Here is a 26,445-nt window from a genome sequence, read left to right as displayed (position 1 = left end):
TTATCTGCAGATAACATAGCGGCTCCGGGGTGACGGTGACCTGGATATTCTTGCAAAAACCCTCGATCTCGACGTCGACGCCCTCGCCCACGGTTATGTCTGTTGGGGGAGCATCCTTTCTCCTCCGCATACCTGGACGAGCCCGCATTGTCTTCTCCCGTCGATCCAGGCTTGCTGAACTCACCGAGATTCATCGAAACCTGCCCGAAAGGGCGGCGGTAGCACATCCCAAATACGCAATATATTGGAACCTGAGCTATCAGTATAGTAGAGGACCAAATTGGACCAAATCCCCCAGCTCACGAAGGCGCGTAAAGCGAAGTACATGTCACAGTCTCGACAGCCTCGTTTGGGCTACCCCATACGAGGCTGAACATGTGCCCTTCTGCCGCACAACAGCGAAGTCTTTCGACCCGGAATTCGCATCGTAATGGCATCCTAACAGTTGAGATTTCCTCATGCCACAGGCTGCGTCGTAGTAGGCGAAGTGTTCTTCTACACGGCTGAAATCAAAATGAGGCCGAGAACAACGACGAGGAGGATCCTGACTGAATGTTTTGGCTGGCCATTACTTCTTCCTTACCCCCTACCCCCTTTCTGGACCATTGTACGAGCTACGTTCTAAAGGTGAGATCAATATGTGATTCTTGGTAGAGGTCAAATAACTACTAGCTGAGTCGAATCTCCCCCTCCGGTAACGGCGACGAATGCTCTGCGTTGTAGCTGCGTTGAAGGGAATCCCCTAACAGGTGGGCGGTACCGACTCGCTCTCTCTCGCCACTCCCTCGCTGCGGACATGTTGCGAACAGGCAGAATCTCAATACTGGCGCCACAATCCTGGGATCCAAGGTGTCTATGTTCCTCGGTTCAACCCTCGTCCTCCGCATCTCTCGCGATTCCTTTTTTTTCGCTATCCTCGATTCAACCGGGCGGTGGTGGGTTTTCACAAACCAACATTGAGCCACGCAGAAGACACCTTTCAGAAATCCTCTCTATGAGTGCCATGGCTGCGGAAGCGAACAGTGACGTGCTGGCTGGCAAGAGCTTGGGAAGCAAAGAGAAAGGACAATATTGCGGAGATGGTTTGAAATTGCGCTGGCAGCTTCTACACTTTTTTCAGTGTTGAAGAATCAGAAGGTGATTACTTACACCCTATCTCGACGAGGACCTTCTTGAACGCCTCCTCTGGACGCTCTGTCGGCGGCCGCAGCGGCGACGGTGGCGGTGGCAGTCCAGGTCACAGGAGCCCGGTGGAGCGAAGCTGGACGCTTGCTGGCTGCTCCAACTGCCGCTGGGATTGGTCGCAAATTCTCGATCAAAGTCGATCCAGATCATTAATAAAGGCGTCACGGCGCTCGCTGATGCGTGGGCCCACGCCCATAGGACTATATCCTTGCTGAAACTGGGCGAGCACCCCGAGCCTCGATGCCTCTCTCGTCCAAGGCCCGACTTGAGCCGGAACATAGATGCGGACTGTTTGCAGAACATAATGTACTAAGGCTTCAATACACCATGTTTTATAACCCCTTCTCTGGTTCCGTTGCGAAAACGCGCCACCAACCGGGTTCTCAGCTTTCACGGCGCTGCATCTTCATCGGGAGGACCCCCGTCCAGATCAGAGGTTTCTCCCGCTCAGACTGACTCTAGTAAGTGCCGCAATTGTGACTGTTTTCGACCAGTTAATGACAAACTCTGGATATGGAGAACTAGATATGAGCCCGCCCCACGAAAGCGTCCTCGCAAACGTGCACGCGTGAGCACAGTTGTGCGTTCACACTTTGAAGTGCGGCCAATTCCACGGAACCAGCACTGACTTGCTAGCAGGATTGGAGGAGCACGCTGGTAAGTGGGTGCTGACTTGGACCTGGCGCTCATTCTGTACAGATCTTGACACAAGTCTCGGTTCAGCACTGATATTGATATGGTACAAAGTCTACCGAACACAAGAGGGGGCGGCAATGCGACGCGGTCTAACGGTCATCTCAAGTTTACCTCTCCGCCCTTACTACCTGTCCTTAAGGACTCGGGAGTGTGTACGTACGGAGCATCATATCCCCAAGAAATTCATGGAAAGCCACAACTGTAAGAGGAGGAGTGGGGTTTGGGGAGGCTGTACCGAAGATCTCCTCGCAGCAATGTCTTGCATGCTGCTCACATAGTGATGGAGAAGCTGGACTTGGCAGCTGCACACTTTCCACGACGCCAGCTTTGCCTGGTGGATGCTTTTCATTACCACGGGACGAACGAGTTGAGTGCGAAATGGGCATTCCGACTTCATCGTGTCTATCGGATGGATGCCCCCGGTCTTTCTCGAACCGCATTGATGTGCCTGCGCCCCTCTTGTTTCGTGGAATCAGGCCTGTCACAATCGTACATCACGAAGTGCCACAGCATTCCCTGCCGCCGACTTTCCCGATCGAACGTGCAATGCAATGTAACGCAATGGCAACCAGGGCTTGCAAATCCACAAACACACCAGGAATCGCTGGCTTCTGCTGTTGGAGAGGGACAGGGACGGGGAGGCAGTACCAAATGTATCAACGAAAGGGGAGTCCAAATACCCTCTGAGATATGAGACGTGAGATGGAGAAGCCACGCCCACAACGCACATCTCGCTGGCTGGCTGTGTTGACGTGTAGATCCGCCACCTACGACGCATGTCCTTCCCAGGAAACCAACAAACTACAGACTGGGTGGGTGGGTGTCAAACAAAACACGCTTTCTACAGACTTGACTGACTACTCTGGCTTCTGCAATGGCGCTTTTACGACAAGGACAAGTGTACATATACATATGCATACATATATATGGCTTCGAGTAGTTGGCTACCTACCTCCCTAGCTACCATAGATACTTGTGCTTGTTTCGTGGCCTCTTCAACGGCTTGCGCAGCCTGGGTTTCAGGACTGCTTCCGCTGTTGCTTCTTCTTCTCCATGCATGGAGCCAGAAAGACGGCTGGGAGCGCCTGTCTCGTAACAATTTTCCTCTGCAAGAAAGAGAAGCAGTGTCACTTCAAGGGTGCCTCCTCTTTGCACGAAGCCTGGATGCGCTGAAAGCTCGGGGTGGTGCAGGGTAGATGGGTGAGTGAGCTACGAGCTCTGCTGCTGACATCTTGGGAGAATTGCCCCGGCCGTTTGAAGGAAGCGGCCGGGCTTCGTAGGACGGGCAATCAGGATTGGCGTCCTGCATCAACTACATAATGGGATGTCGCTAAGAGTCCTCCGTGGGTTGTTCTGGGAGGGACACGTACATATGAAGCCCCAGCCTCGCCATGAAGAACGAGGACTTGATTGAGAACTGTCGTAGACGCCATCGAACATAAACCGTAAGGCAGTCGGTGAGGTTTCATCAAAGATATAAGATATTCGAGCAGTGACTTTTGCAGACCTGGAGCATTGTTATAGACCTGCAATGTGTTGTGTAGCCCCAGTATTGATGCAGCTGGCTAAGCACCTTGATAGAGGAACGAGACTGAGGCGAGGCTGAGAAGAGGAAGGAACTGGCCAGAGCAATTGACTCCTGCCCAATGTTCAATGGCTCCTGCTGCGTCATAGAAACCAGGTTCGACTTACTCCATCTCTCCCTCCTCCGAACCCCCCACCCTCTTTCTCTCCCCTCATCATATCCATCTCTTTCACCACATCTCATTCCACCCTCATCGTTCCATCCCATCTTCTCTACCTTGTGTCTGCTGTTTCAAGCTTCGTTTCCGTGGCAAATACCACGGGATATCAATTCTGCACCATGAACCTGCCCCCCATTCCTCCATTGGCTGAAGACAATGCAGAGGTGGCCACCATTATCGAAGATATCAACCGTCGTACCGTTGGTGACCCGCCTGACACCGCTCGCTGGATTGAATACCCCCTGTCAGAGCCGAACTGGATCGTGACGAACAAACACTTGGCTGAGCAGAGAGGGCCAACTCAGTATGTTATGAAATACAAGACGAATCCTCACCTCGATTCCTGCTGACCGAGATGTAGATACGGCTATTTTTGTGGCTTGGAGACCTTCGTTCACCAAATCCCATCCCCGGCTCAGCAGTTGTTCATTCAGTCTTTCTCTCGGAAACTCCTCAAGAAGTTGACGAAGCTGTGTAGACGACACCGCGTCAGGATGTTCAGGAAAAGAATCTTAGCCATCACGCCGCCTACTTCGAAAGCAGGGTCCAACGCCTGTCGAGATCTACATCAACCAGACGCCTTCTTCCACCACGTTTGTCTCCCCAAATATGGTGTCGTGGTCGAAATTTCCTACTTGCAGAAGCGGGAGAGACTACAAGAATTGGCCGAGTTCTACATTCTCAAAAGCAACCGCAAGGTCCGATTGTTTGTTGCTTTCGATTACGACCACCTTCGCACCTGGAATGTGTCCATGCACACATGGAGACGAGACTATACAGACCCAGAAGGCCGGAAGCTGAAGCACCATTATCAGGTTAGTGTATTGCCACCAAATCCGAACCGTTTCTCACGTTTGTGTCTAGGAGATCCGTGGCGACGATGGAAGACTCGTTCCCGGCCCTCCTCTCCGCGTATGCCTGCTTGATTTCGCACGCCAAGAACTCATTCCACCATTCTTACACGGTCGGAACATTGAACTCTCCGTGCGAGAAATCGGCGCCGTCATCGAAGAGGCAGACGCTCTGGAAGAGATCGAAATGGAGGAACTTGATAGCGATGGCGATTCTGAGGACCCAGAACCGGCAAGAGATGGTGGACATCTGGAATGGCCATTTGAAGAGGTTGGACACATACCATACCCATAGTGAAACCCAGCAGTGCCATACGCATCAAGCACCCGCCGACCAAATCCTAAAGACACCATGGCAGAAGCATGTCAGAACAGAAGGAGAGAAATGCGAGAGGAAGAAAAGCAGCAATCACGCACCACTATCCAACGTCTTACAACCTAGAAGTATACACAATATCATCAGAAACGAGGCTGCAAGAGGAGATGGTGGGCATCCAAGGCGACGACCCTTGACGTATCATTATCACAGGTGGTTACATGGCATGGGTTTGAAGGTCCTTGAGACGTTTCACTCTTTTCCTACACATAGGCAGATAGCAATGGCCAAGCAGTATATCTCATTGACGCGAATTCCTTTGCAATCGAGTGCCCAGACTCTGTGTGTGGGTTCGCCGACGCCTGTTTTGTATAGCTACTCTTTGTGTTGAGAACGTCCCAGTCTGTGCACTGGCCGATAAACTTCTGCACCTCTAGCTGGCTGTCCTCAACACCTCCGTTGACACCTCTTGACTGGCTGGAAATGCAAACCCTGGGACTTCCTCGATCCTTGTGAACCAGGAATCCTTTTGACACGAGGGCCGCGGCGTCGAACACAGTTGCATGTCCCCCTTTTTTCAGTCGGTTTTCCAAATTGTTAACGCATGGAGCAGGAGGACCTCGTACTCTCTTCTCGCAGCACAAAGTCACGTATATCCCTCCGGAGGAGAATGAACTCTGTTCAAAGACGGCGCGCGTCGAGTTCGATCCAGATCAATTGACGACAAGGGGCAGTCAAGTCAAGTCAAGTCAAGTCACGCATGGCACTTGCGGTAATGATGCGTGGGACCCGACCCCTTGCAAGGTCTTTCTTTGGCAGTCAGTCACCGACAAAACTGAGCGAGCAGAGCACCTCGGATTGAACCTTGATTTGCTGCTCTCTCGTTGTATCGTTGAATGAGGATCGATATATGTTTTCTTTTTCTCGTTGAACCGCGAACCGTGAACCGTGAACCGTGAAACACGCCCGGAAGAAAGGAAAGAAAGGCGCCCCCGAGGACCATTTTCCGTACAGACTGGTAAAGGATGGGGGGGACGTTCTGGCCAGGTATGTATGTAAGGAGGTATCGATGCCAACTTGGACCTGGACTTGGACCTGAACCTGGACCTGCAGCCGCGCTCGTCACGGACCTGGACACACAATTCTCGTGTTTGGCGTTTGGGTGTTTGGTATACCTCGGAAGATCCTATCCGGATAGATCAACGGAGAGAGGAAGAGGAAGAAGTGGCCAGCTCGTCGACACGATATATCCGTTATTTCAAAGTGTGGTTCTGTCTGCTTCAAGCCCCCTCTTGCGGCAGCGTGTAAGGATTCGGAAGTGCGCTACATACGTAGCATCCAGTCCCCGAACGCGCATGCAAAGGCCACGCGTGCCACAACGGTAGAGAAAGAGTTGGTCTCTCGCTGGGACGCGATGTGCAGGCCAGGATCTTTCCACCGCAATGGTTTTGTAAGCTAGGTGGGGCACAGACTTGGTGAGGGAGCGAGGGAGAGGCTGGGCTGGACCTGGACTGGACCGAGAGACACTTTTTTCCGCAACGCCAGCGTTTCACCTGGTAAAATGCTTTACCATTACCCATGGGAGGAACAAGTCAAGTTGTCGGAATGGTTTGGTTTCGTGCATTGGCATTGGAAATCCTATCTAGCTAGACAGATGGATAGATAGATAGATAGATCTAGTCCTTCCCGAAGGACCCCATTCGGTGGCGAAATTCCTCGAGGTACTGATGGTCGCGGGGTGAATGCTGTCTTGCTTGTTTGTGAAAACCCAGATACGCATGCATACCCATTTCACCGCACTATTTCGGAATTTCTGGGGCGAAGAACCAACTTCCCATAACAGACCGGCCCGACCCTGCAGGGATGTATGTGCTGGGGGTCAATTTCGTCCTTGTTTTAGTTCGGCCACCCACACCCACGCCGAGCTGGTGCGCTTGGTCTCTTGGACGTGAAAGACAAAGAGAATGGGATTCGACGTCGGGATCGGGGCGGGAGGAGATTCCATTTCCGTCTCAGGCCGTGTCGGTGCTGCTGGGCAGAGCCCTCTCGACGTGGACGTGACTACTACCAGCGTGGGAGGCCTGGTGAGCATATGGTTTCGGTACCGATGCGGGGGATGACGTTGCTTTAAGCTAAAGGCACGCAATGTCCATGACGGACTAGGCTTGAGATCCGATGCCGTCATTCGAAGCTTGGCGCTGTCTGGCCAGGTATTCGTCCAGTCTTTTCTGCTTTTCGACTTCTCGCTCGTCCGTTCGTCCTCGTTTCAAACTCCTCAGTGCCGGGGGCATCACGTTTCCATCCTTGTTCAAGCCCACGCTCTCAAACAGGACCTGCAGCTCTTCCACCAACCCACTGGCGACCTCCCTCGACTCCCCGGTGCCGTGCTTTAACTCCGTCTTTGCACGCTCGTACATGGTCTTCATTCGTTCAAATTTCGACTTGTCCCTTATCATTGTGATCATTTGATCTCGGTTCTGCCGCATCATGGCCAACTCGATCGCAGCTCGGCCGTCCTCGAAGGGGTCGTCTTGCTTCGAGGCCTCGGTATCAGGATCCAACTTTGCGTGCTGCACCACGTCTTTCTCCAGCCTTCCGCTGGTCTTGGCAGGGTAATCGTGTTCGTCCCCGCGGACAGCCACCGGCCAGGCCCACGGTGGCAGAACTGCCGTCACCAGACCCAACACCATGTTCTGACTGAGGGGTCCAAAGTAGTTTGAGTCCATGGACTTTTCGCGGCTGTTCGCGTCCCCTTCGACCCAGATATGGTTGTACGGCACAATCACAGGGTCATCGCCCCCCGGGTAGCCGGGCAGGGGTTTGACTCTGTCTCCCGGAACGCCGATGACCCTCTTGACGGCCAATTTTGTGGGATCGTGAGGCGCATAAAAGACCACAATCTGGCCCCTCTTCAGTGTCAACCGCGAAGACCCGTCTCTTGTCAGGTTCGGCCACGCCTCGATGCCCTTGACCTTTTTCACGAGGATGACGTCCGGCGCGGTCGGAGGGAGGTGCGGAGAGGAGTTGATGTTGAACAAGGGGGCCATTGACGCGCCCTGCACTCGCATGATGGTGTACGGGAACGACATGAAGAGGACCAGGAGCGGCGGCGCGATGACGAAGAGCCGCCATGTCCAGCTCCGGGCAAAGCGCCATGCGAAACTGTATCGTGTGTCTGACTCCCCCCCTGGCTTTTTCGCTCCGAGCTCCGCGCCCGTCGTTTGCGCAGATTGCTGCGCACTTTGACGTGTGGCGGTCTCGAGTGCGCTTCTGCTGGGGAGGGTGATCATGCAACGGGGTCCGAGGGCAGGACGATACCGATAGAGGTTCGGGGGAGGAGTGAGAATGTCGACCACATGGCGGACGCCATTGGAGATCAGCCCGCGGGACGGACGCAGCATTTGCGAACAAAAACTCGAGTAAAGAGGACTGCGTCGGCTTAGGCATCAACTCACCTCCGCCGGAGATGAACGCCGCTATTCCGTTCAGCCATATCTAGTCATATCTAGTGGTGCGCATGAGAGATCGCGACAGAGCAGACACTGCGCAAAAATTCGAGTCGCGTAAGGAGTTGGAGAAGCGCGGTTCAGAGCGGGGAAGTTTATGGAAGGTTTACCGACCAAATATCTCCGAGGTCCCCGACCGCGTTTCGGGGCCGACAGGTTCATGGAAGGTTTGCCGACCGAATATCTCCAAGGCTCCCGACGAGGCTGCGAGACTGCGAAGCTCCGCCCTGCAACGATTCTTGCTCTTGCTCGCACGGTGTCATCACATCTTGGAACACTTTAATGTCAATCGGGCGTTGTAGGTGCGTTGGCTCTCACACAAGTCGAAACGCGATCTTGCTTTATTATGCTTTGGCAGGATCTGCAACGACCAAACTTGCCTTGTTTGTTCCCATTGAGTCTGAATATATCTATCTATTCCAGTACTGTCCCTGACCTTGCCGTCGCCTATGTGTATTGCTAATTACGATGGCAGTCTCTCAGACATCGGGCTACTCTGTAGCCGCATGCTGTATGTATAACTAAAGAGCTGTGCCTCTTTTTGACCGAACAGGAGTCCAACGTCGAAACCACAAAGACCGATGGGTTGATCTGGCTCCCCACCTGTTGAATATTGCAGCCTGCATTTCTCCCAGATCACCCGCGGTGGCCTCTTTCCGTCGTGCTTCCAGGTACGTCAGGCGGTCTCCAGTGCGCGTCGTTGATTCATATCACCGAAACACTGCTGCATCCTTCATGTGTCGAGGCTAGGATGATTCTTTGTCTCTCTATCGGTGTCTCTCCACATCTCGTCCTTCGACGGTGCCACTTCCAGAGGCGAAGAAGCTGCGTTTCGATCGCGTGACCATTGAATGGGGATTGAGGATCGAACGTCGACTTCTTGCCTTGCGGATTCTCTTCGGTGGCATCACTCCCCTCGAGCGGCTCGTTCCGTTCCTTGAATTCACTGTGCTCACCTGTCCCTCTCTTTGACGTTCTGGCACCGAGGTGGCTTTTGATTACTTCTCCCTTTCCTTCGACTGAGGTAGACGTTCGGGCCTTCAATATCGTTCCGGCGTTGGAGTCGGGGTTAACGAATTCGGCCAGGAGAGGCCGCTCGAGGGAGGCCGCTCGTCCCGGCTAGGGCTTTGTTGTCTGGGAGGAGGGTCTCGGATATCCTGCGTGCTGTCACAGGCGCTCAATCGCATCGCACACCCTCTGCCCCGCGACCGCTGCATTAAGCCGCGCAATAGCAACTTCCAATTGCATTGGTGGTCCACCCCAATTTGAAAGGCATGAAAGACAAGAGAGGGGAGGAGGTTCGAGAATAACCGTGTCAGTTTATTCACTCCTTGCAAGTGGGAGTTGATGGTTGCGTGGCACAAGAACAAAAGCCGCAGCACAATTATCCGCCCAGACTTTGACATAAGACGCTCGCGCTCTTCAAAGACATCCATCCCCGCTGTCTGGGTCCACCCTCCGCGCTCGGCAGTAGAGCACCATTCGACTCGGGGAAAGCAATTCGGTTTGAAGGACATCCCGATATCTCCGTCGACCCAGCGACATCGGAATGGCAACCACCCCAACCGACAAGCCCGCAATTTTGCCCACATCGTACCACCGAACGATCGAGCAAAACAGGGATTTCACGAGATTATCCAGGTTATTGGATAGCGATCCTAACTGGAACTTTCATTGCCGAAGATTTACATATGCGGTCGCCATGCGAGTATCAGGCTCGTGCCCTCACGTCGAAAAAGGGGTGTTACTCAACGGTGAGCAAGTTTCTGAGGGGGCTAGTATCTTCAGGAGGTGAACAGGTCTCACAGCTTGGAAACCTTGCCTTTCAAGGTCGAATTTCTACCCCAGAATGAAGAAGTCGAAATTGTGCAGCTAGATGCAGTCGCGCAAGAACTGCGGCAATTGGTTCAAAGGAAGAATTCAGACAATTGATCCGATATCTTCAGACAAACAGCTGGTCCTTCAGTGATATCTGATACAAACCCCGGGTGGGTGCCGGGCATATGGAGCTTTCGGAGTGCTACAATCATGCGTCAAAATCACGTCTGGAAATGTGTTTGCTACGAAACAACTTCAGAGAACTAGATGCTCGTTTCCCAGATTGGAGATGAAGGGCGAGGCTCTCAAGCTACTCGAATGACATGTGAGTTTCGCTCTCGGTTCGACCATTTCCTGCAAGCTAGCGTTTCTCCGAAGCCGCATGTATGCTCGTTGGTTGACGTTGTCTACTGGGACGGAGACGACGTTTTGATGGGAAACAGAAACATCAACCCTCTTCGTACCGTGATGGACGTGGGCGTAGGCCGCAAGACCCTTATCAAGGTTTTTCATCAAGGCGGCCAAGGTGTCCGATACATCCACTATCGAGGCTGGATTCAACGTGATCTCAAGCCTACACATACCCTCGCCACCCGACGAGACCCCCTGCACATGGTCAGGGACCATCAACTATCTTCCTCCAGAAAATACTTCAACTAGAAAGGGCATTGGAGGACCACTTGACGGAGGATGCGAAGTCAACCCTGTCGGCCAATATGAACTGGTCGTTCAAAATCTGATGTCTTCAGCTGCCGGCTCGCACGTTCGCCTGAGACCTCTCCTAAATCAGTCCTACCACCATTAATTTGATTGACTATGACCCTGGGTACTAAAGTACTTACCTCCCTCACGCTTTGATCATTGGGAGGAGGCATTGTTGAGGAAGCTACATACTTTTCATGCAGACCAGACCAGACCGACTGCTCCAGAATCATTACTCAACGACACCTCCAAAGAGTCGAAAGGTAGTTCAACTGAGTTTTCGAGCACGTACAGGTACAGATACACAGACGAATCTTTCGACGACGGGAGGCAACGGCATCAAGGAGTCCACGGTCGCTGAGCAAGGCGTCGTGTGCATGGGTGTAGGTCGATCATTGCTGTTTGAGCCGTCGCCTGGCTGCAGTTGATTGAAACAAGTACAGCAAGGACAAGTTGACGTCGTTGATGGATTCAGAAGAAACGCAGATCGTCTTGCTTTTATGGGAAAAGGCCTCGGAATGTATGGAATGCGAACAGATGCGGTACTATCGACCCTTTTATCATTGGACGCTGATTGAATCCGATTCCGACAAGTTGAGGATATTCGTGCTTAACTCCCCCTGGAGCGTCGAAGTGTCACGATATTCCGCTTGTCAAAAGGACGCCATTGAACTCATGATCCAAATTCTCCAGTTGTCGAAGTTGTCTCAAGATTTCTGTGATCATGGGATCCGGGTCCGCGCCATCCAGACTTTGACAGTGACCGGGCTGATCAATAACGTTCTTTATCTTCACTGCGTCATGAACCCGGGTTGCAGGACTCACATCGCGCTGGACGAAGGAATGCTTTTAGCTCCTACACAACGGGGTATCGATCAAGCAGCAGTGTTCTGAAATCACTTGGTGACCATGCCATCCGAGCGACCATTGATGACAGCAGAATGCGGAGGCTGTTCAAGGTCGGCAGGGGCCTGAGCCAGGGAGACTGTCCTCGACCAGCACCGCGTCAATCAAGACCACCGTGTCCAAGTCCGGTCAGGATCATTAATTATCGACAGATCGGTAGAGGTTTAAGGGCTAAGCGATCGATAAGTGTTTCGACTTTGCCCAGATCGTTCTTTCACCTTTAACCTGTTCGTCGAAGTCATCCATGTCAACCTCCTGCATGTTGTTTCCGACTTTGGAAGTTCACCTTTTGCTCGAGAACGGCTCTACTACTTTACTTCTCGGACTTGCGTCTTAAAAGAGCTTGACTGGTATTCCGAGGTAGCTTGCACTTGGGTGGCCATCTTCGCCGGGGTCGGTTTTCCAAGGCTCTTATATACATCGATACGGAAGCATTTATCTTCAGAGCTAGCTTGTGAAGCTAGATTGCCCGGTAAAGGCGAGGTGAGTTTTATGCGCATCGGATGGCCTCAACCGCCCTCTCTGGCCAGCCTTGCCATGGCCAGCATCTGTCCATGAGTTTCTTTTCTTCGTCGGTCTCGGCAAGCTGGAGATATTTCCATCCTGGAACATCTTTGAGTGTTTCAAAGTCATCTGGGTCGGCCCTCCTATCCGCCGGGAGCATTCCCATTTCTGGGAATGCCTCAAGCATAGTCTGGATATATTCAATGTTGTCCAACTCCTCCTCGTCATGCCTCTTCCTCAGAGTGGTCGAGTTAGGGTTTGCCGCACTCGCGACCGTTGTCGAGAGGTATTCGTACGGGCGTTAAAAGGTAAAGGTCGTGCAACGAACATTCAAGCGAAAGAGTCTCTTTCTGGAGAGTACGTAGTCAATATTAGACCATAACTTAATATAAATACTAAAGTATCAGATAGTAGCGCAGCATGACGCATCTTCAGTACAAATACTTCGCCGTGCTTCAGGGGTCAGCCACGCGCTTTCACGTGGCGAGACTGACTGCCTGGCACACATTGTCGTCTCGGATCTTGTATTTTTGCTGGATGGGCTCAACCTCGTGACAATTCTGATAGTCTCTCGGTCCTTCTCTACCTTTGACCAGAGCATCCGCTACTTTCTGGTCAATCTCACCCTTTGTCGCTCTACCTCCACGAAAGAATCCACCGTGGCAACGCCCATCAGAGCCGACAGCCTGATTTTATACTCCTATTCCGCCTGCATGGTAGCCCTTCTCAACGAATCCGACGAGGAAAGAGGCTTATTGAACCCCCCAGGGCGCCAGCGGACTAGCACGCCAACTCTCTGACCAATGTCATCTCCACGGTCGCCTGTGTTCAAGATAGACGGGACACCCCGGGGCATATAGCTCCATATCGTTGACGCGTTGGACGCAAGGGCCACGCAGCAGAGAATCAGTGCCATCATCGACAAACTCCGGCAACTGCAAGATGGGTGGCCAAGTCCTCCTCCCAGACGACAAAGCCCTACCATGGACGAGCAGCCTGTCCCAAGTGGACTCTCCCGGCCTGAATCGAAGAATCCAACGCCGGAGCGAAATATCACGCTCAAGCCTCTACCTCTACCGGATAGAAAGAAGAAGAAGACGAAAGCCGCCCCACAGCCTCAAAGAGATGGAAAGGCAGGTCCCGAGAAGTCAAAGAACGGCACGGGTCGCTCGACGAGAGCCGTGCTGTCGAGTGGAATCCGCAAGGCAGCAAGCAGAAGGGTTGTCCTCGCTTCCTATTCAATGATCACGCGAGCGAAGCGCAGATCTTTGCCTCTGGGGTACAAACATTCCAATTTGTAAGGGCTGCCGCCATGGGGGCTATCGCAGATGGTCTGGAAGAAATGCAGCTCCGATGTTCAGCTAGCCGAGCTTAGATCGACCAGTGGGTATTTGTGGGTTCACCCAACGGGATCCTCCTCGATGGCAAGAGCTCTTTCGGCCAGCAAGGGGTCGTTGTGGAAATATTGTCTAGCGAAGCGTAGCTGAGCTAGAGTGTTACCGGCAAAACTGACAAAAAGGGCGCAATTTAATTGGTCCAGTCTCTACCTACATCAGTTCTGTAGCTTGCCATGGCCCCCTTCCCTTTTCCCTCAAAGTAGTGTGAGGGGAATGTTGATCCCAAGTGTGTGGTGCATAGTGGTGTGGTCGAATTCCGTCCCAGCCAAGTCGGTGTTTTCCCCTCGGACGAAGCCAAGTTGCGATTGATACCAGCCATCTTCATGGCGGCGGCCAGATCCCTCTCTTCCTTCACAATCCCGAACTCGTGCACGGACTGAGGCCTGCGTACTTTGGACTTGTGAAATGCGGGCGGGACGGACCCGAGGGGGAACCATTACATCTACTCATATTACGATGTAGCAAGTAAAAATATAAAATAGACCGTGCGGCGTAAACCCACCCCCCCAGACGCTAGCAAAGCTTCTTAATTAAGCGGTTTTCGTTTGGTTCTTGTGTAATAGCCTCTGACCTATCTTGCCATAGAATTACAGTGCTAAAACTGAGATGGCAGTGGCGGAAATGGAAACTGATATTAGGGGCGGAATAACTATGATCCGCGAGTCAGGTGTTTTGTGTTTTCAATAGCCAATCGATAAGCTCCGATAAGATCAACCGCCAAGATAGGCCTGGAGAGCACGCTATCCCGTTATGGTTAGCTCTATCTTGGCATATTTGCACCCCGTACAAACAAACATTTGGACTCCTCAGTATGTTTCTCAGCATCAACCCTTTAGTCGAACCTAGCTGATCCAGCAAGCACGATTGCTTAGGAGCTTTCCTCGAGGCAGGTCTTGAAATAAAGCTCCTGCTCCGCTTTGGACAGACATCGGTGGTAGGGACATGTGAGCCTGAGCGGTGCGAGCAATTTGCCAGGCTAACAGCTTCTCAAGTACCCTAATAGCATTGAAGAAAACGGCCTTAAATTTAAAGAGGACGCCCTGGGATTCGATAAAAACGCCCTTGTGGTACTGGAGAAGACGCTCTTGGAATGCGGGAAGATGCATTAGTGGCAGTTAATAAGACACTATCAGAATAGGCGTGAAGCCGCTCCAAGCCCGCGCGCTCCGAGCCCCCAAGCCCCCGAGCGGAGCCAGTCCTAGCTCCCGGTTAATTAATTGACCAGCTATTTAGTCGATCAGCTTCAACGTACACTAGACCATCCCAAACCATCCCAAACCATCCCAGACTATTTTAGTCGGTAGACCATCTCAAGTTCGACCGACTTCTTCGGTTTCTTAGACGGTGGACTATGCGTTTCGCTCTGAACATTATTCTCTTTATCGTCTTCTTTCGAGGTCTCCTCCGCAGGCATAGTTTCTTCATGTTTCCGTTTCTCTGCTCCGTTGGCACGCAACCGTGCCTCACGCCTGGTGATCCTTGCCTTGTATACCTCGGACAAGTCATTATAGTCTACTTTCAATGCCTCGATTTCTTTCAGAGCATCGGGTACTCGATCTTCCGCCTCCAGAAATGATGCGAAATCGAGACGAAGATTGATGGTGAGCTCGTCGGTTCGACCAAGAAGTTTGACGCTAGCAGAGACCGCATCTGCGTAGGCATTAGAGATTCCCGTGAGGCCGCGACCCTGAGGAGGTTCGCATTTCGCACATTCAGCCTTGAGTTCGACATATAGTCGTTTGGTTTGTTCATCGCGCGGTGCGGCGGGGCAGCATGTTTCCAAAAAGCGCCACCCCCTTGCATATCGCCCCTGGCGTCGACACGCCCGACACATTTCAAGAACCAGAGAAGGCATAGGACTTCTGACTGTGTCAAGCATGTCCAAGAGGTCGATGCTGGTGTCCGACTCGCGGAGAAGCTCGGCAAGTTCTGTCTGACTCTTAACGTCATCAACGCCTCTATGAAGCAAGGTCAATGAGGCTATGTAGTTCTACACAATGTAAGCTTGAAACCCATCAATGAGAGATTTGTGGCGCACCCTGGATCTGATCATGGTTGAATACAACTGGTCGATGGCTTCACGGTCTGCACGTTTATAGTATTCCCACCATGCCGCCGAAAGCTTGCTTTTCTGGCGAGCAGACCCGAAATCGAACAACATGCCTGAAGCGAATATATTATCACGTCTTATGTCACAGTGGACCCATCCAGCGTCATGAATGATATCAATCGTCTCCCGTAGGTGTTTGTGGATTTGGTCGAAGGTCGGTTTGTCGACATCGTTCTTGCGAAGGGTTGATTCGTGGATGCGCTCGAGGTAGATGAGGCGTTCGTGGCGTCTTCTGCCACGGTATTGTGGTATGCGACCACGAAGGCTTTCCACTTTGCTTAAACATTCGTAGGCGTGGAGTTCCGTGTAGTATGCATTTCTGTTCTGGACCTGGTCTGCCAGTTAGCACAACGCGTCGGCAAAGGAGTACTGACACACCTCTTTGATCGCATACTTGGTAGTGCCAATAACCTGTCCGAATCTACCAAACGCGAGAATCTCTCTGTCCCCCTGCATCATGTTATATCGTAAGTTCTTTGTGAACGGCTGTTGTTGAAGTTAGTGTGGTGGTTGACAAAGTTGTTGTGGTGGTGATGATGATGATGCGTCCATTGTTTTGTTTTGCCTGCGGCGGCAATACCTCGGGCTCCGGCCTTGGCAACGTTATCCGGAGAATTTATCTGCCGGGTATGTGCTAGCCGAAAATGTACTAGCAGGACTTGTCCCTGGAAACCGCAGTTAGGCTCCTGTTTACAGACAGACACGCCTCTAGCACCCTCATCGATAGCCAACAGTTGGCAACGCAGACAAACAATGCTCGTGGCCAAGTGCCGCCGTTCGCATGATGGCGCAATCTCCTTTCAACGCACCTCGTGCCCGCGCAGCGTACATCAAACCCCAGCATCCCACCGACCCCCTTAACCTGCCGTCACCACGTGAGACACATTTCCTTCATCCCGGCTACCCCGACGATGACTCTTTGTTACTGAGTCTGCCTGCTCTCGACAGTCCTGACGGTATTCATCACCAGACAGCATTGGATGTATGTGCCCTCGTGGCCGGTAACAGGTGGGATGGCTTCTTCACACTCGATAAAGACGGCAAGCTGCGAGTTCCCACGGACAACATGGATGCTTCTTTGCACGGAAAAGCGTATTATTTCCACGTTCCGGCAGAGGATAGTGATAACCCAGGTGATATCCCTTGAACATGTAACCGGCTCCAGCTGACAACAACCAGGCATCCGCAAAGACTACCCTATTGTGCCGACCTTTACAGAGTGGAAATTCCCTCACAACACTCTTCCAGCGCGCTGGAGCCGGGAACCTACCTTTGAACCGGCCGACGTTCGACGATGCCTCCTTTCAAAGTCGATCAGCCTCCTTGAAATCGCCCATATTATCCCTCGGGATATGTTCGATGAGAAGTGGTTTAACGACAATGGAATGCTCCGCTACGATGGGATCCACAGCAACAGAAACATCATGACTTTGAAGGTGGATGTGCACCAGTACTTTGATCGCAAGCCCAAGTTCGTGATTGTGCAAAAGTATGGCAAAATGGTGGCACATTTTTTGAGATGTCGTTCTGCCGAGGAACGCGAACCCGTCGAGCTCTACCACAACGTCCCAGTCGCCATCGCCGAACAGCACCACTGCTTCCTGCTGGCTCGGCTCGCTTGGACCGTCTTCCCACTTATCGAGCTTTTCCTGAAGAAAGGTGTGTCGCGACGCCTCCTGCGCAAGACTGGCGAGGGCGTTGAAGTCGTGGAAGAGAATGCTCGGAGGTGCATCCAGGCCTTTCTGGACGGCCAACCGCGGAGTGCAAGTCCCACGAAGCGGGCCCGAAAGGACAATGGGGAGGCGCAAGACGCGTGTGACTGGGGGAGCCAGGACGCGAGTGGTTGGGAGAGCCAGGATGTGAGTGATTGGGAGAGCCAGGACGCGAGTGACTGGGAAGAGCAGCTACGGGGGCGAAAGAGGAGGCGCGAGTTGTCAGTGTGTGGTACGCAACATGCGCACTTGATATCAGGTGAATAGGGAGCCGGAGCCAGAGCCAGAGCCAGCGGTCAAGCCAGAGAGTTCAAACCCTCCGGTGATTGAGGTAGGCGTGTACCCAATACGAGTAATCTGTCTATACACGATCCCTGGGCTGATCCACTACATGTCCTCAAGATAAGATAATATTGTGTATAGATCTAGTTCTTAGGGCATTTCAGTGTAGGACAGACTGTCGGCATAGTTGCCAGAGACCGACTCCACGTGATAGCAGAGGCGGGGGAGAGAGTGAGGGAGGGGCTCATTGCCAACAATCGTCGCCTTATGTATAAGACTCCTCTCCACTCCTGTCTCGTTGATGTCCCCCTGCTCCAAGATGCGTACAACTCTAAGAGCTTATCTGACCAGTCCAAACGTTCCTCTCAGCTTACACCCCAAAGCGACTTGCGCTCAAGTGCGGACCGATGGCGCAGCACAAAATTGGCCGCCGGTAGACAAGTGGCGGATCTGGGGAGACTTCAACATGGACAATATCGAAACTCTGTTCGGAACTCTCCTTGACACCACCTTTGAAGTTGCGGATCCACTCCCACCTTTGAACTCACTGCGCTGTCTTCGTTATGAAAGACACCTCGATTTCATTCTGATACGACAGAACAGCGTTATTGTCAACGAAGCACTACGGGTAGCCTGCAGTCATCTAGGCCTACGCCAGGTGGAATGGATAACGGGCGGGGGTGATTCTGAAGATGGAAAGTTCCCGGACTGGAGTGGCATCCAGGTGTCTGGTTCCAACAATGAGAAGAGCATCGTTCCTGGGGATACAAAGCTCACCGAAGATGTCCTCAAACCTGCGACTGACAAGTCAAGTTCGAAGCTAGACTCCGATAACCTACCTGTATCAGATAAAAAGGATCCCAAAACTGAGCTAGCTCGGTCGTGTTTACAGCAGGTCAACTACTATGCCCATAGCTACAACGCCCGATATTTCTATGTTATCACCAACAAAGAGCTATTTCTGTGCCGTAGGACGACGGATTTACCTCATGGAACTCCCCTCGCCACCCGCAGGACAAAGAGACACACAGTCACAGATCTCCATACCACTCCCAACCGGCCGCTTGCTTTTTATCCATCATCGCCGTCTCCGATGACTGGGCGAGACAGATCTACAGCCGGTACCTCTGTCTCACCGGCTCAGTCATCTGGTGGTCAATCAACGCCGTCTTGGATCCCTGGACGAGACAGACCTAGAGCCGCTACCCCTAGCTTACCGGCTCTGTCACCAAGAGTCCAAAAGTCCTCGCCTCGTACTGTATGTTACAAGCCTTGTGTGTCTGAAGATCATTGTTGATTTCATCTAGCCTTCACGTCATCCCCCTTCCGATCCCTCTTCCGACTCTACCTATCAGCCAGACAACACGGCGCAAGACACGGAGAATCTCGAAGCCGTTAGCATTGGTTGGGGATCGGAAGAGGGATTGACTGTCAATCTTGGACTCTTTGTTATTCATCTACTGGCACTTGTCTCGCACGAGATTCGGCCAGAATACCATCCGATTGATGTTGATCCAGAGTATTGTGCAAAGTTCCAGGGGTTCATGTCGTGAGCAAGAGAATGGGCCACGATGGCGTTTACAAGGGTGTATTCTTCGATCTCAAGGGTGTCTTCTCTGATTCTCATGATGTCTTGTTTGATGTTAACGACATTTTTCTTTGATCTTGACGACATTCTTCTTTGGTTTCAACGACATCTTCTTTAATTCCATAGGTCTCTTCTTCGATTCTAATGATATCATTTCTGAATCCAAGCACTTCTTCTTCAACACTGATAGGGTGTCTTCTTTGGATCCTCGACACACGTACACGTCCCCTATATTCCATCTTCCCTGCCGCAAACGTCCCATGTCCACCCCACAGGCGATCAGCTAAAGGCAAACACTCACGTCTCCTGCCCGCGACATGTCGGGCGCTCGTTTAGCCTGCCCGCCTTCCACTGCCTTACTCGCATTGACAGATTCCCCCAGGGTCTCCTCCATCCCGAGACGCTGCAAGCGTCGTGAGTAGGTAGGTCTCGTTGTATAAAAACCTTTACCCCGGACCGTGATGCTGACGATGACGAGGATCATCGGCTTCCGCGGGAATAAGCAGGCGAACAAGATCAGTATAATTACAAAGCAAGCACCGAGCTGAGCTCCATGACTCCGATCAACGAGAGCTGTTTGTCTCTCCACCGACGAGCCTGATGCTCTGTCTCTGTCTCAATTTCTGCTTCTTCTGCTGATGCCGCCGGGGGAATGTTGTTCCCTCCCGCGCCCGGGTGCCTTTTGGTTTTTACTTGTCGTTGGTTGGTTGTCTGTCTGTTACACAACGCCTTCTCGTCACGTGGTATAATGCCACCAGGTGGCATTATCTCATGCTGTCTGTCTGTCTGTCTGTCTGTCTGTCTGTCTGTCACGGTGGCCAGGCTGCGGAATGTTCGCTACGGTGGGCGGATATGGTATATTGTCTGCATGTGAAGCGCCATTGGGTGTGTAAGAGGCCACGCCGAGTCTCCAGGAGGGGGAATGGGAATGGGAATGGGAGTTGGTGGTTCGTCAATGCCAATGCTCACAAGGTGCGTTTTCCATTTTCGTGTCTCATGGCTCCAAGGAGATCAGATGAGATGGCTGATGGCTGATGGCTAATGTTTGATATGCGGGCCTACCCCGAAGCACGTCCGACCAGGACAACAGAAGTCCGGCTGTCCCGCTCGACCCGACCGGTGTTCTCTTGGGGGCTCTACTCTGCTCTTCTCTACCTCTCCGACAAGCGGTATCGACACACGGACATTATATCATATCATATCACATCCTTACCCCCATTTACTGCCCCGGTCTCGGGAACGCATGCATCCCTCAGGGGGGTGCAGGACATGAAAAGGTGGCAGCCGTTCCCTGGGCTTCGTTTGGCCATGACATTGTGAACGCTGCGGTACGGGCAGGACAAGACAAGACAAGACATGGCAAATGAGCCCCAAACCTTGTGCTCTGCTCTGCACTCCATTCGCCGAAGGCCTGATGACAGGTATTCGATCGCGCGTGTCGAAAGAGCCACGGAGTCTCCTGGCTGGCGGACCTGCGGACGGCGGACGGCGGTATGCTATGTTTGTGTATATAAGGACGGCCAGATGGTCCGTTGATACTCGATCGAATCGGATCACCTTGGCTGATCTTGCGTTTGAATCGGTGGTCAGTGGTCAGTGGTCAGTGGTCAGTGGTCAGTGGTCAGTGGCCTGTGGGTACGGAGATATCCTTCCTTCAATCCCTTCGAACAGATTCCTGACCTGGCCATTTCTCGGTCACACTCGCTCGCCAGGCAGCCACGCAGCTCCGATCCCAGACGTCCTACATCCCAAGGTCCTCTTCTACGGTATCATGTCTGCCCGATCCACATACAGGAGAAGAGAAGGGAAAAGAAATGCAAACACCAACACACAAAGGGCCAAAGGGCGCCAAAATCGGCCCAAGGTTGGGTAGCGAGGAGGATGCAAGGGCTCAAGGCCGCGATGCAAGGCCGAGTGTCTCAAGGAGCAAGGAGCAGAGAGGAAGTAGCAAACAAAGGTATTTCCGCGTGTTGTGTATGTACATATGTAGAGAGACGTTCAAGCACTCTCTCGTCCTCTTGCATGTATCCATGGGCTATCTATGTTTCATGTTCGTTCTCCTCGCTCGAGATGAACACACATCTTTGCGTTTCTCTCCTATAATGTCGTCCCTGAGACTTGCTTGAATCGAACGGCAATCCCCGCTGCAGAGCAGTATCGCACACGCATTTCTTGTAGTGCCCAACTAGATGATGGATCAGGAGCTTGACTTTTCAGCGGATGGGACGGTAAACTCACAGGGTATGGGAACAGTCTCTGATTTTGGGGGCTTGATCACCTCTTGGCCTCGGCCTTGCCTTGCCTGCTCGAGATATATTCCTTTCTCGCCATGCGTACCTCGCTCCTAGTCTCGAATAGTGTTCACTGTCTGCGGTCGTGAGTCGTTGTCGAGCCGTCCCTGCGGAGGCGACCGAATGGCGAGATCTGTGGGGCGGAAGAGGTCGAACCCTCGGTCCTCAGTCCAATGGCAGTCGACGGCAGAATGAAGACCGCCGGAAGGAGGGGAGAAATTATTTCAAATCAGCGCAGGGTCAGGTGAAGCCGGAGTATATCATTTTGGAGTCATCACGAGTTTACTGCGCGCGTGTGAACTGGTCGTGACGCGGGTTGGCTACTTCGGAGCGATGCTACGAAACCCGGCGCATTGGGACAGCTAAAACGGTCGTTTCTGAACGGGGCTGACAGTTACGTGCTGATGGAGCAAGCTTTGAGAGGCCACGACTGGTTTTTGGACCGTATAAATGTCTCATTTTCTTGCCCTGGGGCTTGACTGCGGGCCGGTCTTTGGTGCCGTGGCCCAGAAGGAGGCGATGCCGATGTCTCGGAGCGTAACATGGCTGTCCGCCTCAGCGAGAAACGTTTCGTATTGAGGTAGTGGTTCGTTCAACAACGTCGTGGATTAGTCTCCGTGCCTGCGGCCAAATTGAGTCCTGGTCTGATTGTTTTATACACAAATGAGGAGTCGCGATACAAGACTTGCCGAGAATCCTGCTACGGAGATCAGCGGCTGGCGGCAAAAGACTCGGTCTCGGAGATTGCACTACGAAACCCGGAAACACCGGATAAGCTCAGGATTACGAGCAGCTCCATTGCAAGTACCGAGGACCGAGTTACCGAGTACCAATATAGTTTCACTAAAGCCGGATGTCTTCTTAGTAGCGAAGGGATCAACCTGCCCGCCTCCCCGTCGCCCCACAGGCTTCGAGAAAATGGAGCCCATCATAATTACTGGATCTGTTATTGAAACCCGATCGTTACAGAGGTTCTGCGGGTAGTTTCTCTTCTTCTTGGATACCCCCGTGGCCTTTGCCAACCGCTGCAACAAACAGTGATATTCCTGCTAGCTTGGGCGCGAGTGGACAGACACCTCAATGGCACACTTTCCGAGAGATCCCCGAGCCAAGATTATCACCCGCTGACCCCGATCCACAACTGTTGGTTGCTGTCCTGGCGAGGGAGGGACGAGGTAACCGATCTGTGTGGTATCATGGTACGTGTGTATCACTGCGTTTTCTCGACATATGTGCACCAAGTCTTGCACGGCACTCAGTGCATTGAGCCGTCTCCCGAATTCCTCGCTTTTCTCTTCAGCGTTCTCTAGACGGGCCGTTGTTGGCAACGGCCAGAACTGTGACATTCCGATCGAGGATCTAGTGGATGTGGAGAGGGTGGAGGCATTCACGTAGGTTCATAGGAGGCATTCGGGGAAGCCGGAATGGATCAGGCTGGCCGCTGGTGTGAGTTTCCAGGCGGGTCCAGAGGGAGAAAGAATGGGGCATCATAGAGTACTATAACTGCATCGCTCACGCCTAGAGATGTGCGTAGAGAATAGAGCCTCGGGGGCATCAGAGGTTGCAGGCGGGGTTTCGTTGTGGTGACCGACCAGGTTAGGTCTAGCGGGAATTATCACGTGACCGAACCCAGGCTACCCCAAACTGCGCCTGTTTGATAAACATTTACCCCTCATACACTGTTTCACAGGACTAACTCCTACTCCCACAGCCTTATACTGCGCGTTGCCCTTTCGCTCTTACCGATGCCTCTGACTCGGCGACCCAATCCTGCCTCCGCGCAAAATAACAGGCGCCAAAGCACCACCGGACCTCGACCGAAGAACCCCGTCGTGAAGTCCTCGCGGCGCGCCAGCACGAGACGGAGCGCGCGCCTTCAACACGCCCAACCGTCCCCTCCTCCCGCACCCACTCCTCAGCCAGCGCGAAGCAAACGGAAGCGCCTGCATGAAGACTCTGAAGCTGAAGCTGAAACCGACGCGTCGAAACGCGTGTGCCCTTCCAAACAGCCCCGAGAGCCCCTCCGTCCTGAACACAAGCGCAGTGAAGTGAACCTACAAAGAGAACGTGAAACCGAAGCCGACGCCGAAGCCGACGGGCCAGAAGGCGTGTGTTCTTGCAGACAGCCACGAGAACTCCAGTCCGATCACAAGCCCTTTGAAGAGAACGTACAAACAGACCTTGAAGCTGAAGAACTCCCTCCTTCCAAGGACCAGCTCTCTGAGAAGAACTTGCGGTTATTGAGAATATTGAATGGTGAAGAGATGGGCTCCGCAAGCAACAGTGCTCCGACTCTCAGTCGGACGCCTTCACGACGTTCCATGGTCACGTCAGAAGTGGGGACAGAAACAACCCGACGCACTTCGCACTCAGCCCTCGTCTATCGCCAGACCAATCTTAAAGACGTTCGGATTCGCATACACGCGGAGCCGCCTGATCACATCCAAGCCGCTATCGACCGCATTATCACCGCCGAAGTCTCACAGGAGCGCAGATCCGAACTCCGCGTCATAGCCCAAGAACTCCGCAACCGTTTGTTCTACTTTGTTCGGGCTGAGGCTAATGAGGAGAACTTTATCAAGCCACTTGACAATGCTATCGAGGCCCTGCGTCTCAGGAGCCTCGGTGTCATTTCAAAAGGTGACTGGCGAGTGGATCTTAAGCCAGTGGTGTACAAGCCCCGGAACTACGGTCACGACATTATGCCTAGGAGCCAGCAACGAGAGGTTGACGACGTCTCGGCTCCACTGGGGGAGCGCCAGCAGCATACGCCAGCCAACGACCCCCAGTCATCGAGCATACCACCTTGTCTTCCCCCTCCTCGGTCCTCGGTCAAAACCCCTCGTCCCGACATCTCAATAGGTATAGAAATGACGGCTCTCATCTCTTCTCTCGCAGCGGAAAATCTCACCGAGGAGCAGATCAGCGAGTTCCTCGATTGGCTCCAGGAAGAGATGGTACAGCGTGAGCCAAACGGGCCGCTAGAGTCAATACTGAATCCGGTACCCGGACCACGTACTTTGAACCTCGCCTTCCCATTTTTTGTTGTCGAGGGCAAAGCCTACTCGACAGGCCAACAAATCTACGAGGCAGAGAACCAAGCTTCGGTTTCTGCGGCTTGTGGACTCAAGATACAGCTTGATCTTGAAAGCCTAGTAAATTCCGTCGCAACAAAGTGCGATGTTCTACCTACAATGTCGAACACTGGACCGCCGCTCTTCTTCGCCATCTGCACACAAGGCCCCATCCACGAGCTTTGGGCCCACTGGACTGTAGCTGATGTTGGTTCTCGCAAGTTCGGCTCGAAGCTTTTGGCCAGTTGGAATGTGCTGTTGTTGGACCGGGGACAGGACCTCATGATTGCACTCAATAACATCGGCACTTGGGGTGCAGGGTCGTTTATGGAATCAATCGTGGAGCGTCTGAGGTTTGTGGAGAAGACCATGAGGTCCTGGAATGAGTCCCATGTCTAGCGTTGAGCGTTCGATGAGCGTTTTTTCGGTGTTTCCTGTTACGTCTTGCTTGTATGGTTTCAGATCAGGGAGAGCTGCACAACAGCAGAGGGAGAATGAGGAGGAACTCACCCTCGACACAGACAAGTCCATGGAGCAGGCCAAGGACAAATGACACAGTGGGCCAGGGAGGTGCTGATGGCCAAGGAGGCCACGACACGGAAGGATAATGACTTATGATTGTTTCACAGCGTACTTTTGTAATTCGTTCTTGAAGGCCGCGTCGATTTGGGACGTGCCTTGGGCCATCAACCATTATCGAGGCAGTCACCGCATACACCTGACATAATTCTAGAATGTCTCGGGCTGGAGGTAGGAATCGTAATCACGGCGCAGGGGCCCCTTTGTTATCATTCTAGTGCTGAGGTTCCCGACACCCTGACGAGTTTGCTAAGTTACAGGAATGAACGCCGTGCCCTTCCTTGATGTAGACACCAAACCTCATGATCCCACATCATCCGCCAACGTGATTTCCCGTTCGGATCTTCAGTGCAGCAAACGCTCTGCTCTCAAGCCGATGAACGTCCTCAACCGCTTGATCTTCTCCGCCATGTCTGAACCGGCAGGTTGTAGACCCAGCTGTTGTAGGAGAGCATCCATCTCATCGCCACTCATCTCGTCAATATCTGCAGACGTGGCTGGGAATCCCGGGATGGCGGCTCCGGTTGAAGGACTGACGAGGGGCGTGAGGGGGTCATTTGCCGTCCGAAGGTGGGTATTTTGGACTCTAGCTATGTTGTTGAAATCACTGGAGAGAAAGCTTTAGTGTGGGAACATGAAGGGGTGGGCGGGAGAGGTAAAGAGAATGTAAGTGAGTACCTTGCTGTGATTCTGGTGGCCAGGTTTTCGACGTGTTGACGGGTGGCTGCGAGCTCGTGCTCCATGGCTGCGAATCGCTCTCTGATTTCCTGTCTCATCTGCCCGATCTGCGCGAGGATGGCCTCGTCTTTAGAGACTGCGGGACGGTGTGGAAGTCTGTCCATGTCGGTGGCGGCAAACGTGCAACGATGTCTCGATGTGATATCCTGGTCGTGAGGGTAAAATGTAAAGGCAAAGTGCGATGGTGGGGAACAAGCCATGGGCCCCTCGGTACAGTTGCCTTGGAACTTCGCCATGGGGCGTTTTACCCAGCGCCATCCAATCAGCAGGTGCGTTGGGAATCGCGCAGTGACGCGGAGATGGGAGTGATGGAAATGACGTCGTGAAGGCCACGCGAACCGTGGCGCCACCACATGTTTGAAATCCGTGCCAAGAACAGAGATAAGCGCATATCAGCACGTGATGTTGACCAATTTATCCGGCCGAGTTCCCAAAATACATTAGT

The 26,445-nt window shown here is 52.8% G+C and overlaps 9 protein-coding genes across 9 annotated transcripts; 6 read left to right on the top strand and 3 right to left on the bottom strand.

Moving 5' to 3' along the window:
- Nucleotides 1-3,745: 3,745 nt before the first annotated feature.
- Nucleotides 3,746-4,822, top strand: AYO21_10191 (hypothetical protein; the record flags this gene model as incomplete). The annotated part of the gene is made up of 4 exons (XM_022660114.1): nt 3,746-3,930; nt 3,988-4,441; nt 4,491-4,719; nt 4,773-4,822. The coding sequence occupies 4 exons, from the start codon at nt 3,746-3,748 to the stop codon at nt 4,820-4,822; spliced, it is 918 nt and encodes a 305-aa protein (XP_022507603.1).
- Nucleotides 4,823-6,952: 2,130 nt separating this feature from the next.
- AYO21_10190 (signal peptidase I) lies at nt 6,953-8,194 on the bottom strand (the record flags this gene model as incomplete). Its single annotated transcript, XM_022660113.1, has 1 exon — nt 6,953-8,194. One exon carries the CDS (start codon nt 8,192-8,194, stop codon nt 6,953-6,955), a length of 1,242 nt encoding a protein of 413 aa, XP_022507602.1.
- Nucleotides 8,195-10,585: 2,391 nt separating this feature from the next.
- AYO21_10189 (hypothetical protein) lies at nt 10,586-11,713 on the top strand (the record flags this gene model as incomplete). The annotated part of the gene is made up of 4 exons (XM_022660112.1): nt 10,586-10,732; nt 10,782-10,880; nt 11,023-11,202; nt 11,258-11,713. 4 exons carry the CDS (start codon nt 10,586-10,588, stop codon nt 11,711-11,713), a joined length of 882 nt encoding a protein of 293 aa, XP_022507601.1.
- A 1,499-nt stretch (nt 11,714-13,212) lies between these two features.
- On the top strand, nt 13,213-13,530 carry AYO21_10188 (hypothetical protein; the record flags this gene model as incomplete). The annotated part of the gene is made up of 1 exon (XM_022660111.1): nt 13,213-13,530. The coding sequence occupies one exon, from the start codon at nt 13,213-13,215 to the stop codon at nt 13,528-13,530; it is 318 nt and encodes a 105-aa protein (XP_022507600.1).
- Nucleotides 13,531-14,914: 1,384 nt separating this feature from the next.
- AYO21_10187 (hypothetical protein) lies at nt 14,915-16,192 on the bottom strand (the record flags this gene model as incomplete). The annotated part of the gene is made up of 3 exons (XM_022660110.1): nt 14,915-15,616; nt 15,665-16,066; nt 16,115-16,192. The coding sequence occupies 3 exons, from the start codon at nt 16,190-16,192 to the stop codon at nt 14,915-14,917; spliced, it is 1,182 nt and encodes a 393-aa protein (XP_022507599.1).
- Nucleotides 16,193-16,520: 328 nt separating this feature from the next.
- AYO21_10186 (hypothetical protein) lies at nt 16,521-17,715 on the top strand (the record flags this gene model as incomplete). The annotated part of the gene is made up of 2 exons (XM_022660109.1): nt 16,521-16,869; nt 16,916-17,715. The coding sequence occupies 2 exons, from the start codon at nt 16,521-16,523 to the stop codon at nt 17,713-17,715; spliced, it is 1,149 nt and encodes a 382-aa protein (XP_022507598.1).
- A 334-nt stretch (nt 17,716-18,049) lies between these two features.
- Nucleotides 18,050-18,927, top strand: AYO21_10185 (hypothetical protein; the record flags this gene model as incomplete). The annotated part of the gene is made up of 2 exons (XM_022660108.1): nt 18,050-18,693; nt 18,768-18,927. 2 exons carry the CDS (start codon nt 18,050-18,052, stop codon nt 18,925-18,927), a joined length of 804 nt encoding a protein of 267 aa, XP_022507597.1.
- A 4,427-nt stretch (nt 18,928-23,354) lies between these two features.
- On the top strand, nt 23,355-25,082 carry AYO21_10184 (hypothetical protein; the record flags this gene model as incomplete). The annotated part of the gene is made up of 1 exon (XM_022660107.1): nt 23,355-25,082. One exon carries the CDS (start codon nt 23,355-23,357, stop codon nt 25,080-25,082), a length of 1,728 nt encoding a protein of 575 aa, XP_022507596.1.
- Nucleotides 25,083-25,607: 525 nt separating this feature from the next.
- On the bottom strand, nt 25,608-26,236 carry AYO21_10183 (hypothetical protein; the record flags this gene model as incomplete). Its single annotated transcript, XM_022660106.1, has 2 exons — nt 25,608-25,869; nt 25,941-26,236. 2 exons carry the CDS (start codon nt 26,234-26,236, stop codon nt 25,608-25,610), a joined length of 558 nt encoding a protein of 185 aa, XP_022507595.1.
- Between the last annotated feature and the right edge of the window lie 209 nt (nt 26,237-26,445).

This window comes from Fonsecaea monophora, assembly GCF_001642475.1.
Source record: "Fonsecaea monophora strain CBS 269.37 chromosome Unknown Scaff112, whole genome shotgun sequence".
Taxonomy (NCBI): Eukaryota; Fungi; Ascomycota; class Eurotiomycetes; order Chaetothyriales; family Herpotrichiellaceae; genus Fonsecaea; species Fonsecaea monophora.
This window is presented reverse-complemented; position numbering and strand designations above follow the sequence as displayed.